The following is a 21,040-nucleotide window of genomic DNA, read 5'->3' as shown; positions in this document are numbered from 1 at the left end:
TTTGAAGACAGGCCCATACATACTGACCTTAATAATAATAACATTAATAATTATGTACCGATGTTTCTACGATTAACCATTTTTAGTGAACAATGTGTGGTTTAGAGATACTGGCTAAATACATGTTCACACAGATATCTTGCAGTCAAGTTGAGGGACAGAACACAATAAAAAATCACACCAGGACGTCTGTGTAACTAAGAAAGCCAGTAAGTTTACTGAATTCTCTGCAAAATACAAATACCTTTTTTTAGTCCCAGCAGGAGAAACAATTTTTATTCCATACATTAATTTTTACTACATTACAGCTGAATCAAGTCCCTTGAGATACAGAGATGTGGTTTAATTTAATGACATCTTGTCTTCAAGTGGCGACAAAGTCCAGCTTGTGCCGCTGAAAGCCTCTTTCTTCTGGTTAGCTGTAGGTTTATACAAGCTACATTTGTTACTACAGAATTTTTCAGCATTTTTTTTTTTCATTTTTATTTTGTTAATTATATACTTAATGGAAACAACAAGAGAAAGAGAGAGATAGAGAGAGGAAAAAACAAAAAGGTCAACCAAAAAAAAAAAAAAAAAAAATTCTATTAAAAAAAGGAAATAAAATTAACCGGAGCCATATATGGACAGTTGAAATCTATATAACAAACAATGGCGTTTTCACAATACCGTACACTTGTTAGTTAGAGGAGAATGTTCCCAATTCTCAACAAGACCAACTCGTTTGAAAGGTAATCTGAGGCACTGGGAGGGTGAGTCAGAGGTACCAGCCACTATGAACAACTTGTGAAGAAACACCAGAAAGGATAATGGATCGGCAAACATAACATCACTTGTCTTTGGTAGAAAAAACAGACTAACACATGTCCTGTCAAAATCACAGAATGCACAATGATAGATATGTATATCAACTGAACAAAACTAGTCACAATCCACTAACTGATGATACAAGCTTACACAAGCAGTCATGAGGTATCTATGACTGTGCTGTCGTATATTAGAAAATCTTCAGTGCAATGTCAATTAATGTGAGACTGGAAAATGTTGTGAATATTCCAGACCAGAGTGGATACCTTGTGCTTATTAAAAAGGGGAAAGGGGGGCATGTTTATGAGTGCAACTTAAATTTAAAAGCATCATTCTGAATGCATTTGCCCCTGAAAGACTCAGTCCGGTGAAGGGAAAAAAAAGAAGGGGAAAGAAAAGACGATTAAACGTATGCAACTGCACATCCCCGCAATGGGGAAAACATTATGACCATATTTTTTTTTATCATATATATTCATATATTAGAAAGCTATACACAAGCATGTTAATTTCACAGATTTTTTTTTTAAAAAAGTTTCTTAATATTAATATTCAATATACTTAGAAATACACATTTAAAAACAAAACTTCTACAAAGAAAGAGAGAGAGAGAGAAAAACACTGAGCAAAGCAAGGGTTCACTGTCTTAGTTCTCGTGGCTTACGGTTTGAAAAGCCCAAGGTTTCTCATCCTTTTTCATTTCTCATATAAGCAAAGCTATCAAAACACATTCTGGCTCTTATAAACTACAAAAAGCCACAAAAATGCTTTGCATTGTATTCCTTTTTGATATGAAAATATAAGCAAGTGTATCATACTTTTTTTTTCTCTTTTTCTTATTTTAATACTGAACAACAACTGCAAATCCTAGGTTAAAATGTCATCAGACTGAAGTAACATGGCTCTTAATTTAAAGTCCTTCATCCCCGTCCTACTATCTTCTTTCATCAGCAGGAGAGTTTTTTGTTTATAGTTTTTTTCTGAAATACCCACTCCCCCATAACTTAACCAAAGAACCTGCACATATATCTGTACAATCCTTCGAAATTCTTGCATAACAGTTATGTTTGTGTGTAATCAGCAACCTTGACCGTTCCCCCGTGTCCCAGCCTTTTCTCTATGTACAATACGTTGAACCTGCAACATGACATTGTCACCCATAACATACATTTAGCGAAGAGGGCCTCCTGAAGAGAGGAAAATCTAAAAAAAGGAATCTGTACATATTGTACAGGGACAACGACTCAAGTGCTAAGCTGTCACCTCCGCGATACGCTCTCTGCTGTGCTCCTCTTGTGGCTGAACATCACTGAGGCATGTACTTTGCAAAAAAAAAAAAAAAAAAATATCAGAGAGTACCTGACACATTTTGTTGGTTTGTTACTCTGCATACATGTACACCTACACAACGTGTAAATATATATGCATATATGGTAATTCTTTACATTGTATTCCACAAACTGCACATATTATGCATAGTAACCCCACCCACTAAACCCTCCCCAACCCTGGTGTATCAGTCCTCCTTGTCGCTTCCCTCCCTGAAAACCCATCAATCACAACAATATGTATATTAGACATAATCTGTTGAAATAATAATAATAATAATAATAAAAATACAGGTAATTTCGAGAGCACTTCCTCCCCTCTCTACAGCAAATCAGAGGATAAGGGAGAGCAATGATTAGCATGTGAGCTGCTTCGCATGGGGAGGTCAAGATCGAGGATGGGGCAGTCCAAGGGGGGCATGGCTTATCATGTGGCCCACCCCTCCGAGAGGCGGACACGCTTGATGGATGGGCTGTCTTGCTCATCCAGGCCGGGCCGGCCCAATCCTAATGGCGTATGGAAGTCGGGACGGTGGTCGTCGCGGTCGCTGCCTTCATGCGAGCTGCCGCAGCTGCTGAGGCTGTCGGCCGGGGAGCGGCCCGAGTCCTGTCGCCCCTGTGGGGGCAGGCCCTGGTGCTGCTGGTGGGACAGTGGCGGGCCGTAGCCGGCGGGCGTGGTGCTGCTGGATCGATCTCTAGGAGGAGAAACAGGTTCGGACTTGATGTGCAGGCTTTGAGTAGAGGGCAGGGAGAGATTTGAACCCTGACATAAGTGAGAGCTAGAGCAATTTCTGTAGGAAGGAAAGGAAATGAAGGGGGTTACGGATCGGAACGAGTGCTGGTGCACTCCTGTACACAGGTGCCAAAGATACAATCAAATCACGGACATTTCTTTAACAATATTTCAACTTTTGCAGAATTGCGAAAAGTTTTCTATACAGAACAGTAAGAACAGTGAGAGAAAGTTGCATATATTAAGTGTGTAAGAGTTAAAACTGGCTATGTGACGTGTGTATGGGTGATTAAGTGCACGTGTGTTTGGACTTACCCCAGCTGACTGAGAGCAGAGTGCTGCATGTTCTGGATCTGATGCTGCTGCCATCCGCTCATTGAGCCCAGATGCAGAGTGTTGGCACTGTTAAAGCCAGATATCGAGGAGAGATCCGCACTGCTCAGGGAATATTCTAAAAGAAAACACATGACCTGGGTTAACATTTGCATCTGAAACTACCGTCCTGCTTATTTGGATAACAATGTCTCCGCCTGCTGGAGAGACAGAACTATTACATGCTAAATCAAAATGAGATTCTGCATTCAGTGTAGGTTTAACGCAGTGATAGCCAAACAATAAATAAATAAAAACCATAATAATAAATAAAATAAATTAAGAAAAAACAATCAATTCTAATTCCAATAATCTATACATGTTAATTTCAAACAAGTGTAATCCTTATATTTAATAATATATTTAATACTGCAATGTTGTTATACTTAGAAATAAAATAAACTTCTACAGAGAGAGAGAGAGAGAGAGAGAGAGAGAAAATCATCTCAAATTTCATGTTTTAGGTTGAAAAGCTCAAGATTTCTTTTTTTTTACTATCATTTTTATTTTTATTTAAAAAAAAATTATTCATGCATAAAGATTTTGCATTAATTTCATCTGGGTTTAATAAAGTAATCTATACATTAAAAAAATAAATAAGTAAATCAATAAATAAACAAATTAAATGTTTAAATGTATTCATTCTTAATGTTAGTTATGTCAATTTACAGTAATTAGTAATAGATCATTATAGATCACTGAACAGTATTTTAGATTGTTATTTTAACAGTAATTATTATATTTGTATGATAAACATTTTATTTACTTATTAATAAAAATTAAACATTAAATTGATATAACTATATAAAATAAAATGTATTCCTCTATCTGAAAACGTTTTAAATATTGTGCTTAAGATGTCAAATCAGTATATAGTACAAAGTCTATTTATTGTTAAGTGTTTGTGAATATAGTTTTATGGCAGATCAAGTGCTACCTACCAGTACCATATGAGGTGGAAATGGCTGATGGGTAGCCGCCCATTCCCTGTCCCGGTAGAGTAGGTGTCGCTACAGAAACCACGGGGGTCGCCAGTGACTGCGCGGACTGAGAGTTGTTTATTCTCTGATTCTAGAAGAAGAGGAAGAGAGCAGAGGAACACATATAGATGACTTATCACATATAGATGACGCATCCCCCCCAAAATAATGAATGAAAAATAATCACTTGACATAAAGCACCACTGAAGCCTCTCAACCTATGATTTGCAATCCCTCATAGGGCATTGGTCGCTATAGAAACTCAAGGTCTCCAAGGCAACAGAGGGTTGGAGGTGTTTTCTCCTCTTTTGTGGAGCTGGCATGATGACTGAACGATGTGACAGAGATTAAGAAAAGCAGAGGTGGAGATGGAGAGGTCAATAAGACCTGAAAATGAGGCTCTTATGACCACTAGATGTCACTCTGGAGCTTGGCTGTGTAAATGTTCCTTATTCACTAACATGACTTTTCCAGGTCAGCATGTGCACTTATATTTGCATAAGAACAATACGCTAAACAACACCTTAGGGCACGCTATTCGTTTTCTATGCACATGAGGATGACAAATTCCCTTCAGGTCTATTAGCCCATGTCAGGGGTTTGAGTGACAGTGTCACTTACCAACAGAAGGTCAACATCCCCAGACTGATGGCAGTAAAGGGAGGGTGATAAATCCAGAATTAGTCAAGCTGAGGGCCACCTATATGAGACTATGTGAACCTACAGCTGAGCACTTTGCTAAACAACACCAAAGCTGAGGAGACTGATTATGAAGGACTCTCTATTTTTTGTAAGCTTAATTTATGAAACTACTGAAGAGGAAATGAGAAGAAAGGACAGGAGAACCACAGACGATTATGAAGGAACTGGGGTGCATGGGTTGTATCATCAGGGCTCACACTGCTATGAACTTACAATAGAGGGCATGTTGTTCTTGGCCCCGGGTGGGATGAGAACTCGTAGGTCAGGTTTACGGCTGTTCATCCCCAGGTTCACTGGTGGAGGGGACTTGGCCTGCATGCTCTTGTTCATGCCTCCGGAGGACACCAGAAGTCCTGGAGAGTTACGATGGTTTCCATAGCCATTTCCTAATGCGAGACAGAAAGGGAGGGGAAAAGGCGTTAGACACAAGAGAACCAAATTAAGTACATCAAACTTTCACCATGCCACACAATTTAAGCTTCATTTGAGTCTCTCGCCTGCACCAGAATGCACCATTTCCACCGTCATCTACTGTGAAGCCTCTATTCAAGCCTGTCTGCAGCTCTCCACACGGTTCCAGTGAGCCTTCACCACATGCAGCCATTAAACACCGTTTTATCCGTTCTGGAGTATTGCAACCATCTTTCACCAAGAATGTGCTCTTTCAATTCGACGTTTCCACACCATTTCACGCAACGTTCACCTCCACCACCACTCATTCATTTGTACCAAGCACTTGGTAAACACACCCTCTCATTCACCCTCCATCAAACCAAACCAGACTAATTCAGCTACCCCAAATCACCCCATCACGCTCGGATGATTTTCACTCATGAATCATTATATGTCATTATGATTCAAAATATGGTTTTTGTCGGCCTCTGGGTAAAAAAGATCCAAGTTCCCAGTTCAACTGATTATCAGGGATAAGCTACATTATTTTTCTTGAAATTCTTTAAAGGTAGGACAAAATATTTTAAAAACAGCAACATTCTCACTTTGAAATTAACATGAAATACCATTACATTATTTTATTTATCTAAAATTATTACATTATCACTCATTAGTTGTCCAACCTGTAATAACTCAATACTTCATATAGATAAAAAAATATATGAATCTTATTAATTTTATAATCAGAAATGTAAAAAAACAAAAATGGAAACATATATTTATTTAAATGTCATATATAATGATGTAAAGTATGTAAAAAATGATGTAAAAAAAAGGCTTTTTACCCTGCATTTGATCCTCAAAAAACAAAACTAAACAAACAAAAACAAAACAAAACAAACAAACAACAAACACAAAACACAAAACATAAAACATAAACCATAAACCATAAACCATAAACCAAACCAAACCAAACAAAAAACAATCACTGGTAAGAGTAATTTTTTAATTAATTTTTATTTGTCATTATTTGTGCTAATATTTAAAATGTAACTTGGTAAAAAATATGATGCAAGTCTAGTCTTTCTAAAGAGTGCAAAGGTCTATGTGAGGATGAGGTGTTTGGTCTAAAGCTAAACCGAATTGATGACAGATTGCTTGAGAATGTTTCTGTTTCTGAGCAAACTGTTGCAGCATCATGTCTCTTTAAAAAAAAGTTGAGAGTTGAAAATGTGGAGTGTGGGTAGATGAAGAGAAAGAGAGAGGAGAGAGATGAGGCTCATTTGTTCCTCTCGTGGTTTCGCGGTAAGGAGGCAGGTGTTTGATGAATAGAGACAGGTGGCATGCGTTGGTGCTTTAAGAGCTCATGTCAAATGAGAGCAAAACAGTAAAAACTTAATTAGAAAGCTCATTAAGAAAAAATTATTCATTTAAAAAATACATCTTTTTTGACAAGAACATTGATGTTTTTGTTCAAACACTTCATGTAAGACAAATTCATTTCCTTATTTGGAATTAATAAAAATCCTGCAAATCCATTACATTTAATTTTGAAATATTTGAATGTACAATATAAGGGAGAAAATGGATTCTGAATGATATTCCAGTCATTTCAGGCCCAACTGTAAAAGATCACTCCAAGTCCCATCTGGAGCACAATGGGAAGGTTGCCACTATCACATCTCATTTCCCAAAGCAGCAGTCTCTATAAATTACATAAAATCCATGGCCCTTAAGTATTGAGAGTGAAGGCCATCATTTGGCAATCAATGATAAATACATGTGTGCACATGTGGCTTTCTCTTATGACTACCAGAAGTGGATCAGACAAGCAATCTTTATTCCTCATCCACAATTGCTAACCCAACTTCATCATCTCCAAAGAACCAGAGAGGGTACATTATACTGGAAAAAATACAGAGTACAGAGTCTTTGTTTCAATCCAGATCCCTCTAGTTTTTTTTTTTTTTTGCTTTCGAGGGGGAAAATGTGGAGTGCTGCATGGCTTTTGCCACTTAAAAGAGGGTTAGGAATTATACGGTAGACATAAATGAATTTCCCAATCATACACTCGAGAGGAAAACTAGATGCAGATGTCGTCCTCGGCAATTTCGCCATGGTGATTTTTCTTTAATTTGAAGGCGATGGTTTTTGTTGTTTTCAAATGAGAAGTCTTGAAAGCGCAATTTGCACGATTCAAGGAAAATAAGGAGGACATGAGTCGGGAACCAGGAAGAGTAAGTGTGATTGTGAGAGACTGTTTGTACAAGTGTGAGCGGGTGGATGTTAATGCCATGTGCACTGGTACACTTCCTGTCTCCTCATACATAGTGAAGTACGGGGCTCGAAAAACAGCTGGTTTGAGCTCTTCTCTAAACACTTAAACAGCTACACTTCATTGTTCACAGTGGAGATGAGGAAATAACACAGCATTTGATAAAAATATATTTCCACATTTAAATGAATATTAGGGGTTCAGCTCAAGTTGAGCTCAATCCACAACACTTGTGGCATAATGCTGATAAAAAAAAAGAACTTATGCCTGCTTTTTCTCTCTCTAAAATAATAATAATAAAAATAAATAGCAATTACAAAAATCTTCCCCTAGTGAAAGTTAGGGTAAATATATTTAAATATATTTCATGCTAAGTAAATAACAAATACATTCACATATTTATGTACTTAATACTCTGAAAAAATTATATATATATTTATATCAGTAAGTCTCAAGAGATATGTCACTAAATATGTTGACAGATTTGAACTGTATGACAATGTATTTTAAATATATTATTATTATTCTTTTTTTTTAACAGGGTCACTACAGTGAGAAACCTACAATGGAAATAACTGGGGCAATTTGTAAACATTAAAATCACTTTTTTCTATAGTATAGCCACAATACAATAACAATATGCATGTTGACGATTATGAGAAAAAAAAAAGGTTTTCTAAATACTGGTCAATTCACAAGTACTGTAAGTGCTTTTATAAAATTATATGCTGAACATATTTGCTTTTAAATCCTTAAAAATTCACTTCCATTATAAGTGTCTAACCTTAATTTTGATATGTGTGTTTATGTCTTGAACCGAAGTCAAAATCTTCATTTAAAGTGTTTCAACAAATCAGGCCTTATATAAGGTTCAGTGTATAACTGTGCATTTGGAACTTTTTTTTTTTTTTTTAGATTTAAGCCATTTGACAAATGCACATTATTACTGCACAAAAGGACAGAGCGATAGAAGCATTCATGGAGACTGGCCTTACTTCTGCTCCGGTAACCATAGGAACCTGTGATTTTGTGATGTGCGCAGATGAATTAAATAGCCTTGTACAGTACAGTACACCCTGAGCCAATCGTGAAACACATGGAGCGCTCAGATCGCACAGACCGAGGTGTAGGCTATTTAACAAGCAGGCCACCGTCATTAATGATCAGCAACACCAGGCGAGAGTTAAAGTGACCCGTCAAGAGCAGACAGACGGACGACGTGTGCTAGACCTAAAATGAGCCTTGGCGACTTGATCCAGGTGGCCAATAAGTAGCACAAAACTAATTTCTCTCATTCCATCCGCTGACTTTTAAAGTAGTTTGTTCTAGAAGGCATCTGAGAGCCAAAACCAGCGCGCTAGGCCACAACAGTGTCCATCTTCTGACGCACACCGTTTCCCTCGCAAAAGCCACACAAGTCTCTCCCCTGTGCGCTTGTGGCCCAGCCATCGCCCTCACAATGGGGAAGTGCTAAAATTACAGCTGCCCAGAAACGAGTGGTCCCCTCCTCACACACAAATGGCCTGATGTGTACACATGATAAAGGAGCCGATTCTATTTCTGGGGCTCTGCAGAGGAGGCTTAACTGTAAATGGGCTTGGCCTAAGTTTCCACCCAGCGTCAAAGCAAGCTGACCGGCTAGTGTGGTTAAGTACACGCTCGCTTTCCCTGCGAGCTGGAATGTCTCTGATTTCTTGTTGTGGTGTAACGGCCTCATTGGATCCTGTTGTCCGTGTTTGTTGATTCGGTGTTGAGGTTTCAGGCCAGCCCTGGTTCGAGCAACTGAAAGAACTTCAGCGGTGTGGTGGGAGCAGATGCCCGGAAACAGTAAATTAACAATAATAATAATAAAAAAAAAAACAACACAAAAAAAAAACTCTGCTATGAGACTCCACCTAAGAGGTAAAAAAAAAAAGACTGGTCGCTTCACTTTCTCATGTGTTGGCTGACCTCTCCGTATCTCACAGCACAACCCTATGTTTCACAGATACATAAATACACGTAGAAGAGGATTTGTGGTTGTCTGAGAATGCCAGGGTGCTCGGCGAGCAAATAACTGTCTGTGACAAACATCCTACCATGACACACTCTTGATGGAACATGCTGTCAAAACAACAGTACAGAGGGTAACTTGGGGAAAAAATATACAGACTCTACTGTTCAAGTTTTTCCCCCTTAATGTTTATGCCTTTTATGTCCACCAAGGCTGAATGTATTTGATAGAAAAAAAGAAAAAGTAGTAATAATATTACAATCTAAAAAAAAAAAAAATTTTTATTGATATTTTAAAATTGAACTTATTCCTGTGATGGCAAAGCTGAATTTTCAGCAGCCATTATTTTAGTCTTCGGTGTCACATGATTTATTAGAAATCATGCTGATTGGGTGCTATAGTAAAATGTCTTATTATTATTATCAATGCTGCAAAACAGTTGATCATTAGAAAGTTCAAAAGACAGCATTTACTTATTTATTTTTACTTTACTGTTACTGTTTACTTTGATTAATGTAATGCATTCTTGCTGAATAAATGTATTCAGTTTTTATACTCTTCTAAATAGCATTAAGAATCAAGAGATAGCTAAGGGAGAAAGAAAAAAAAAAGACTTGAATCTCCTTTATTAGACCATTAAAACTGAGGCCGTTTGTGTCGTTTGACTCTCTTCAACTCTTGTTTCCAGAGTTGTGGCCTACATCAACTCCACACTGTGCCCTGTGTCAGCCTGAAGTCGGCACAGTGGCTATATTTGATGGCTGGAGACCTTGAATGTGGACAGCAGGGCCACACTAACAAGTGGTACTTTTGTGCATTCGAGACAGTGAGGAGAGGGGGGTCAGTTGACAGACCTCACCCTTACCCTCATACAATAGACCCCGGGCTAGACAAGGTTACCCAGCTGTGTCCCAGCAACTCAAAAGCCAAGTTCAAAACATCTACTGTCCTGCTTTAAATATCCAAGCCATGCTACTGTAGTGACCACTGGTTAGTGGTTAAGACCGGCAGAACTGCACACACACACACATGCAAACACACATACACAGACGTCCACATAAGACTCGGAGGCAACCACAAGTCAAAGCACCACTGCGACTGTACTTCTATCCCTTTCAAGTGGATCGTTCTTGTATACATAAACTCATATACACATGTTTCAAAAGCACTGGGCTGCTAGATGGTAAAATATTCTAACTATGTTTCACTCCAAACATACGATAGTGGTTATCCTACAAAAGACATACAGAAGTGCAGGGTGAGAGGAGAGCTGTGTGCTGTCATGTTCAGACAAGAGCTTAAGCAAACAAACAGAGGAGACGGGTCAAACAGTGCAGCATCTGGTTAATGCCAGTATGCTTGTTTACCATAAAACACTCTGATATTTACTAAGCTTAGAGGGACAAACTATACAGAAGACTGATTTCACCAAATCTGACAAATTCAGCAAGAAAAGTGTTAAAACCAAATACCAAAAGTTTTAGGGTCATTAAGGTTATTGTTTTTGTAAGAAGTTTTAATTGAGTAATGATGCATTAAATTGATCAAAAATGACAGTAAATATATTTATAATATTACAAAATATTTCTGTTTCATATAAATGCTATTCTTCTGAACTGTCTATTCATCAAGAAAAAAATGGTTTCCACAAAAAAAGAGATAATAATAAAATAATGACAAAATATTAATCAGTAATCAGTACAACTGTTTTGTTCATTAATAATAATATGAAATCAGCATATTTGAGTGATTTCTGACGGATCATGTGACACTGAAGACTGGAGTAATGGCTGCGGGAAATTCAGCTTTGTGGACATAGGAATACATTGTTAAATATATTATTAGTTTTTTTTTTAAATACAAAAAATTGAAAAAAATAAATAATTTATATAATATATAAGTATATTAATTAATATAGAAAACAACTATTTTATTAAATTGTAATACATTTATTTTAAAATTTTAATATTTCACAATGATACCATTTTTTACTGTATTTTTGATCAAATAAATGCAGCTTCAAAAACACAATATACTTTCAAAAACATCAAAAATCTTACCAACCCCAAACTTTTGAAGGTATTGCATATGCTACTTGATACACACATTAGAACAAAAACAATAATGTACAGTAATTATTTTGCAGGAACTGAAGTGATTTTTTTTGAGTTACTATTGGGTTTGAACCAATCCAGTACAGCCCAGGTCACTTAATGACTGAAGTCTGCAAAGAAATGACTGTGAATACAAGCCCAGCTTTTATAAACACAACGTCCTGCTGAAAATTTGTGAGGCTGGTTAGAGCTGGAAGAGAATTTGTGCAGTTATTGGCTGAGTAAAAAGATGTGATGGAGAGGGAACATACTGTAGTATGTGGGGATGCCGTCCTTACCAGCACTGGTGCCCGCGCCAGTGGAGAGATCAGTGCCCATCAGACCACCTAGCATGGGAAGAGAAAGACAGAAAGAGAGAGATTTCAGTCACTTCATAGCAACTGACATCCACATCCTACCGCAAAATCTTCCTTCTTAAAACTGTCAGGTCATTTATTCAGCTCCCTCAAGCCCCAGAGATCTTCCTCCCTCCCAGCGCGTTTAAGAGCGGTGGAGACCGAAAGACTAATATAAGGTGACAGAGATGTGTGTGTGTGTGTCTGAGAAGAACAAAACACTGTCCTTTTCCACCTCAGCACACTTTTCTGAGGGGGAAGCGATGTGGCCGGCGGGGCTCGGCTGTGGTGTCCAAGAAAAATTACACATTTTTATTTTTAAGCATGCAGGAGAGCAAGTGTGGTCAGAGGTGTGCAGACTGGGCCAAAACTCATATTTAGCTAAGCGCTCCTGGAATACAGAGCTGATTGCATCAGGAGAAAGCAGTTTTAATGACAGAGCTGTGGGTGAGAGACTCTGTCTAATGAAGCAAGACATCACAACAATAACAAACGGCCAAAAGTGGATAGAAATATAGAAGAATGCTGGTTATTCCATTAAATATTGGTAATGGTTAATTATGTAGGTATATTTTAAAAATCTGAAGCCAGCATGAAAAAGAGTTTGTAATTGCAATACTATTTTGAATAATTATTTTAAAATAGTATTTTTTTCTGAAAAGGTCAGAAAAAGGTGTAGAAATGATTTTCACTCACACATTTTTAGTAAACAGTTATAAGTAAACGAAATATACGTATATTAATTATAAACATTTTAATTTCTTGTAAAATTATCTTTAATAATTGTTTTTTTAAGTGTTGGTTACATCTGCAAAATAGAAAAGTTGCTCCTGTGCCAATGAAACCCTAGTTAAAAAGAACAATACATTTATTACATACTAAGTATAGGTCAAATCTATTAACATATTTACTGATAACTCGAGACTTTCTGATTTTAAATTACACTTTACTTGGCATATTACCTGTGCACAATGCACATATTTCATATTAAGTCTAAAATGTGTTTTAATGTCACCGTTGATGAGGATTGTATGATCTTTGAATAATATCCAACTTGAAATGCGACATATTTAAAGTGTACCTGAAATATAGTTACACTTCAGCACACTCAAATATACAAAGTATATCTCTAATTAGACTTCAGCACTACTTCTGCACAATTAAAGAGCATTAAGTACAAAATCAGTTGTTCCAATTTAGCAGACTTTAAGTATACCTGTTTAGTATACTAATAGTACAGTTGCAGTACATTTTATTAAGTACATACATATAAAAATGTATTTGTAGTTTTCTTAGCATAAAGTAAATGTATTGAAGTAAACAATGAAGTATATATATTTTTCATTAGGGAAGTTTAAATAATTCTGTTTTTTTGTTTTGTAGACAAACTGTGTCCTATGTGTTTTTACCTGCACTAGGTGGTCTGTGTGTGACCCCAGGTGACATGCTGTTTCTCTGCAGGCCGTGGTGGGCCAGTGGAAGCAGGTTATGATTGCCTGGGTATATCTGGTTATTCACGGGGATGGGCATCTCGTAGGTGGAAGAGGGCACAGCCTGGTTGGAGACAAAAGCATTACATACACCATTAAGATAATTAGTAATATAAACTGCAATAATAATGGTAAAAATAAAGAGTGAAACACATTGAAAAAAAACAAAAAAACAAAAACAAAAAAAACAAGACAGAAATGAGCCATTTTGACAATTATGTTGCATACAACCCCTCTGTCCAGTTTCTCTGTTATCTACCGTAAATGAACATCCTGAGATTGCTCTAAAGTCTCTAAATCTCTGTAAATCCTCTTTTTCGCATCCCTCCAAAAGACGCAGGCTTAACCTTCAAGAGTCTTGTTCCTCCTTCATATTATGTTTTTAAGGACAAAATAGCCCCTAATTGTAGCCATGTGTCCTGAGGGTCTGTAAGTGCTCATCTGGGAAAGCATCAACTGACAGAAAGCGAAGAGGAGCCTCTCCCTCTTTCTCACTCTTTCATTCTTCATTAACTCACAAGGCCACAGCAATCATGGCTTGAGGCAGCCAGATATTTTCTCTCCGCAGTGAAGGTCTTGGTGGGCACTGCTTCACTTTCGTTAGGTGTTCATTTTTCCGTCTTTACCCCTCGTGTTCTCCTTGGAGTCTCAGAGACCCCAAGGCCCTTTTAATAGCTTGAAAAATATCAGTCTGATGCTTCATGACTTTTTCTAATCTTACGAGAACTGATTATAAACCAAATTCTAATCTGATGACACCAACCATTTCTTCTATTTTTGCTGGAGTGCAAGTCAAATATGTTTTTAGATCACGTTTCTAAAATGTGCATGTCTAGATTCTGAAAAACAAACAAAAACAAAACAGAAATATACTGTTTAAATAATACCAACATAAAAAACCCTTACATGATTTAGTCACTCCAAACAGTACATGAAAGAATCTTTAGCATGTTTGTGCAGCTATCCTAGACTGCAGCCTTTCTTCTCTCTTGTGCCTTTATTTATTTTTTCTACGGAAAAGCTTTCCACATTTGTATGTGTACGTGAGCCTAGGCATATTCTGCATGGTGCCACTCTTCCTCTTTGTGCTGCTTTTCTCTCTAACTGGGAAAATATAACTCCGTCACTGTGACCACTATCTTCACCACCATCGTTTACCACTCCACCCAACCCAAGTTAATTTTTCTAACCCTAACCAAACAAAAAAACACAAACACACACACTGTAACTTACTCGACAAACCTTTAAACACACACATACACACATCAGTATTTTGCTATCGTTTCTGAACCCTCAAAATCATGCATCATGATCATCTTGAAACGATAGATAGATATAGATAGATAGATAGATAGATAGATAGATAGATAGATAGATAGATAGATAGATAGATAGATGACACACATGTAATTAGGAAAGCGCATGCGTCTTAAAAGATCTGCGAATAAATTTGTTTGAAATCAATCAGGCTGTTGGTTCAGACGTGTAATGAAGAGCATCTATTTCTGAACACCAATCAGTGAAAGGCCTTCCAACGCACAAAATACACTCTGGAGGTTAATATGATTGTATTTCTTACAGTAATTGTCATTGTGCTTCTTGTTTTAGTCATATCTCAGATGTGCAATTATCTCCCATGCATCCAAAGGCAGTGTCAGTGTCATTACAAATGCTAGATATACTACATCATCGTGACTTCTATAGATTGTACATAATGGTTAAATCAAGATTAGAATGAATTGCTTTGTTTCTTCAAATATGCTTGTTAGCATTGCTAGCTTTTAGTTTTTCACCTCTCCTCTCTTCACTGTACTTACAGGGATCTTCTGAGTCTTGATCATTAGATCAAACTCTTCGTTAATCTGTTTGTATTTCTCCTCCGTGCACGGAGTGAGAGCGAGAGCAGACTCGAGCTCCAGGCTCTCGCCACCTTTGTTCTCCCTCTTGCTCAACGCCTGAAGGCCCGTGTGCGGCAGTGAGTCAGAGCACACGGAGAGACAGAAAAAGAGAGAAAGAGAAGGAAGCGTGAGAGGGCTTGTTGTCTGAGATGAAGGTACTTACACATATCCTCTGTCTGCTGATCATGTGCAGATCAATGTCGTCGTTGATTTTACGGTACTTGTCCTCTGACTCTGGGCTGTGGCCCACCGAGTCGTCTGCGTCGGGGTCTGGGCTGTCACAGCCATTTAGACCCTTCTTTCTCAGGGTCTGTAAATACAAGTTTGCACACAGTTCAAATACAAACCACCATGAAGACCTTCAGGTGGGTTTCATACAAGTTGGATTTAGATGGGAGTCAAAAATGAAGGTGAAAATCATTCATGTAGAGCCCACTTCAGAATTCAGGGAAAACTGTCAAATATATAAAGTTAAGTAGCGCAACTGTTTGTAACATTGATGATAACATTCCATCCTAGGAATATATTGCTTTTGAAAAGAAAATGGTTATTTTAAATTGTGACAATATTTCACAATATTACTGCTTATATTATATCAAATTAAAGGTTAAGCATTAAAAACATCTTCCAACAATATTTTACCAAAATATTCTTTCAGAAATATTGTATTCCTTATAACCTTATTCTCTCACCAACCTCAAACTTTTCAATGGTAAAACATATATCTAATATAATAATATACAATTTGAATTTTATTCTCTCACCAACCCCAAACTTCTATATGGTGAAGTATGCATTTAATATAATAATGATTCAATTTCATAATTTATTCATACTCAATTAATAACAATATTAATCACAAATCAAAATATGAGGCAGCTTGTGAACAACAGTTTGAGAAGCACTAGAGCTGAATCTTTGAAGGGGTTGTTTATAAAGTAATTCAAGCTGATGGTTTCTTTTCTAGAATTCTTTCATGTCTTGTTTGTTTTTAGATTATTTGCTTAAGACCATGCTATTAATATTCATGTGATATGAAATAAATCATAGATATTCTTTGTAAGTTGTTTTAAAGGAAGTTGTTGAGAGACAACAGGATACACATACAGGAAGGGCCAGCCTAAAATGTAAACATGAATATTTAACCAGATCTGGGTACCAAAGAGAAAGAGAAAAAAAAAATGTTCTAAATGTGATTTCAGCAGCTACAGCTCCTGACCACAGCACAGAGACGCCCATAGAGATGAACAGAGAGACACCCAGTGAACCTAAAATGATACAAGGATTCTTTTGAGATAACCATTAAGAATATAAGCCAAAAATGTGTGATGAAGCTGAAAGGTTGTGCAATGCTTAAGCAAACAAGCTAGTGTAACGGTAAAAGACAGAATTGTGGGCTCTCCTGATATATTAAAGCAGCAGTTTCTCTCTCTGCCACCTGATGGCCACCTTCTAGAAGGAATGAGATCTTCCTCTCACAGTAGAGTCAGTCTATGAGTGAGTGTCTACCAGTTGGGAAATGCTACTTTAATATTAACACTTAACCACCACATCTTAAATGACTAATAATTTAATATAAGCTATTGTGCTAATTGAATGTAGTCAAAGCTACTACTGTCCTAGATGATATAAAATTAGCAAAGTCTGTGAGGGACATAATGTTTTTATGAAAAGAAGAAATAAAAACTTGAGACGCATTGCCATATGCTGCACCGCAGACCCATAGAAAAAAAGTCTTCAACTGTCATTATCTGCACGAGGTTTTACGTCTCATCAAAGCGAGATGTTCCACAGGATCAACTGTCTTTTAGTGTGGTGTGGCGGGATATTAGCCACCAGCTAACATATGTGCCGCTCAGGCTCACACACGCAGTCCTTCCCTGCCTTCATCTGCCTGTCTGCATCAATCACACGATAATTAATTTACTCTGCTGACGCGAGGGCTTGATGAAGGCGGGTTTCTCATCCTCTTTTCTTTGCTATGACACGCTTCTATTAGGTGCTGAGGGATTGTGTGGAGAGCGCAATGTGTGATGAGAGCTTTTTTTGATTCCTTTATACGTATTGAGCTGATCAAATGCTTTGAAGACGAGTCCCGGCATGGCTGTTGTGAGATTGAAACAGAAAAGGATGGAAAATTTGAGATATGGTGTCTCAGTTAGTAAAAAGATAAAGTAAACAACTACTATATATATATATATATATATATATATATATATATATATATATATATATATATACGCACACACAAAATAGTAAAGTAACAAATTAAATTAAACATCAAGAAAAACTATAAACACAGATTGCTGCTCTCATGATTACATGAAAATACCACAGTTAATTCAATTTGTTACTTAACCATTTCTTTGTAATTGTTTGTGGAAATTACTAGTGATTTCTGAGTTCAAATAAAATTGGTTACTTAAATTCTTCACTTCAAATGATAGGTTGCCCCCTACTCAGGTACTCAGGCAATGCCTCGGCAACGGGGTGGAGGGAAGATTATGATGTAGCGCGGCCGGCGTCGATCGGATGCAGGGGAGTGCGGAGAGACTGTAGTGTGCTGATGGGAGGGCATGCTGGCTGAGTGAGTGCTCAAGCAGGGATAGGCAGTTTAAGACCCAGCATGCAGCCGCTGTGAACCCCCTAAAGTCCGCCGCTATGCCACTCATTCCAGATATGTGCACCTGTCAGAGTATCCACACCTGTCACCAGCCCCCTCTCTCTCTCACACACACACACACACACACACACACATGCATGTTCTGCTACAGGGAGTTAGCCAATCACAGAAGTATGCTGAAGCTGGCCATAAATGGCTGAAAAAAAAAAAACACCCATTCCTCAGAGAAAAAGAGAAATACTCCGATGTTGCTCTTTCATAGCTCAGGAGGTTTGGTGGAGGTCTCACTTGTACATCTTTGATGCATCATATTTTTCTTAGGTTCACTTAAATGAAAAATAGAATGAGACAGTAATAATACAGAGCAGTAATATTAATTATCTCAGATAACAACGGATTATGTGGTGTCTTGGCAAATATGAGCATATTCATTTAATCTCATTGCTGAGGAAAAAAATCGAGACTTTAAAAAGATCTGATTTAAATTTTTTTGAAATTATGTAAACAATGAATAGACTTAGTTTATATATGAAAACAGGTCATAATAATATATATTGTTGTTATAAATGTTGTAATAATACAAATATACATTTGATAAAAACAATAATAATGCTAATGTTTAATAATTTGTTTAACTCTTGGACAGCTTGGAATCTTTCAAGGCCAGTCACTGATAACAGATCCATTTGTTCCACGTCAGGTTAACAATGGTCTGCTTCTAAGAAGTAGGAGATTTTAGCAAAAGTCTCTATTTGAACTCCATTTAATGACACTGCTTTCTATGAGAAACAACTGAGATTTTAAACAGATCCCATTAGTAATTTTTCTTTCCTATGGGTTTTATAATGACTCACTAATAATCACTCCCATTTCTGAAGGGAGGCAAAACACACAGCCAATGCAATTGATTTCCCAGGAAGCAACAGCTACATTAATGCTTCCAGTTTGCTGATCTAAAAATAAGATACAGTAGACAACAAATACCCTGTACTTGGACCAAGCAGCGAGAACATTCTAAAGCCTTAATAGCTCGGCAAGATGAAAGCTGTGTGATCGTCCTTCCAAAACATTATCGATGAGAAGTAATCAATCTAACAAAGTGGAAAATGGCCAGGCGGGGGTGAGGGGGCTTGATAAAAAGCTAAAATGCACAGAGATAGTCAATAGAGAGCTGTGAAGGGATGAGCGGCTGGAGGCTTCTGAGAATCAAGAATCAGTGGAGACAAGGGAGGGAAAAGAGTGGGAAGGAATGTCTCCTTCAGTGCTGTGCTCCTAATTAAACTCCTTCATACTTCTCATCCCTCCTGGCTCCTTCTGTCAGACCTTCTCTCCAGGCTGAAGCCTAAATAATGGACTGATATCAACTATGGTCTTGCAATTCCAGCTGTAATCAAGCCAGAGAAACTCTAGCTCGAGTAGCCAAAGACGATTCCCAACTGTCTTCACTACTGATTATTTTACTCTGGCCTCTTTTTAAAATCTGAACAGTGTCCAGTGCTCATTTAGACATCTAGTTAAAACCAGGCCAGATTGATGAGGGAGTCTGACCCAGACAGACCTCACGGTTTATTTTCAAGAGGATTTCGGTTGTGGAATAGATCTGACAGGTTTGCAGCAAGGTTCAGAGAAAGTGTCACATTCAGCTTCTTTCTGTTCTTCCTTGTGTGGGGCTGCACAGTTCATCTGCACAATTATAAATTAGTGGTGTAAATCGGATGGTTCGTCACGATACGGTATTGATTCTCATTCCAAGCAATACGATCATTTTTGATACCTCAAAAAGTTCTATACGATACGATACAATTAAGATTGGATTCGTATAATATTTTGATAATATATCAATATACCATCTACATTTTTATTAAAACACAAATGCAACCAAAACATAAAACAAGAACATTTAGATGCATTTTTAACATTCTGTACCCCAGTTGGGACATTCACAACAAAAAAGATAGGTCTATACGTATCTTTCATGTACACTACAGAAATGTAATAGGCTAATCAAATGTAAAATAACTGCACAGTCTTCACTGTATAAATTAAATATAGATTAATAATTTTTAATGTTACAACGGTTATTTAGTCAGGAGCACTGAGCACTTGTATTTTTCTTTGGAAGCATTAGATTTATTATTAGTTTGCTTTCACGGATTTAATATACTGATACAAATGCCTTTTCTTTCTCAACTGTTTACGTTAAGACATATGCCTAACCGTCTGTGTTTACTAGGATATTCACCAAAATGCTTTTTTTAATGTAATTTTGTCTTTATTTATTCATCAATGCACAAAAAGCAGAAGAGAGCTCAATTTAGTATTCGCGCGGTCTAGAAGCGACTGTCTATGATGCTAAAGTGCAATAATTCCGATTAAGTGTAAAAACTTTTTTTTTTTTCACATGAGAACAATCATGATTAATAATCACAATGCAATCATTTGCAGAATAGAGCAGTTTAAACATTATCATGCATCTCTATTCCTACTGGTGGAAGGTCACTTGTTGCTCTCTCTCCACTTTTAAACCATTTGTGTGCTCATATCGGACAGATTCGAAGAACTTACGCTAATAATCAAACTTTGCACTGTAACTATGAGGTCCAAGTGGAACATTTACATTCGTTTTCATTAGCTCACATTAGCGGTTCACAAAAAAGACATAATTTCACACAAAGGTCTATTTTGGCAGCTCAGTGACTCTCCTTGCTCGGCGCATGTACAAGTGTTTTTTCCACTTCATTCTCTCTTACACAAATCCACTATAAAGCCACTAACTCCAAGGTGGTCCCATTAGGCCAACAGAGATGAAATCATGTACCTCAGCAGTCACGCCTCCACCATGTGTGTGCTACCAATGAGTGGAAAACTGATTACTGAACACAGTTGAACACACTTCTTGCTTCAGCAGAGTGGATGGAGGTCAGTGAAGCTCGGTGACAGACGTGCACATGATCCAAAAGCGCTCTGCAGATGGCCTAACTAAAAAATCTGTGCTTT

At 37.4% G+C, this 21,040-nt stretch overlaps 1 protein-coding gene across 7 annotated transcripts in view; it reads right to left on the bottom strand.

Moving 5' to 3' along the window:
- Positions 1 to 194: 194 nt before the first annotated feature.
- LOC113049048 (myocyte-specific enhancer factor 2C-like) overlaps positions 195 to 21,040 on the bottom strand; it is a 71,198-nt gene continuing 50,352 nt past the window's right edge. For 2 of the 7 annotated variants that reach the window (XM_026211074.1, XM_026211075.1), the window contains 7 exons: positions 15,584 to 15,730; positions 13,442 to 13,586; positions 11,949 to 12,023; positions 5,136 to 5,308; positions 4,182 to 4,311; positions 3,184 to 3,319; positions 195 to 2,926 (listed from right to left, as the gene is read on the bottom strand). In XM_026211074.1, the coding sequence (XP_026066859.1) occupies positions 2,563 to 2,926; positions 3,184 to 3,319; positions 4,182 to 4,311; positions 5,136 to 5,308; positions 11,949 to 12,023; positions 13,442 to 13,586; positions 15,584 to 15,730 (1,170 nt within the window). In that variant the 3' untranslated portion in view covers positions 195 to 2,562. Of the gene's footprint in view, positions 2,927 to 3,179; positions 3,320 to 4,181; positions 4,312 to 5,135; positions 5,309 to 11,948; positions 12,024 to 13,441; positions 13,587 to 15,339; positions 15,478 to 15,583; positions 15,731 to 21,040 lie in introns of those variants that run through there. The other 5 variants (XM_026211080.1, XM_026211078.1, XM_026211077.1 and 2 more) reach the window with 5 other exon arrangements.

The sequence above is a fragment of the Carassius auratus genome, chromosome 30 (assembly GCF_003368295.1).
Source record: "Carassius auratus strain Wakin chromosome 30, ASM336829v1, whole genome shotgun sequence".
NCBI lineage: Eukaryota > Metazoa > Chordata > Actinopteri > Cypriniformes > Cyprinidae > Carassius > Carassius auratus.
This window is presented reverse-complemented; position numbering and strand designations above follow the sequence as displayed.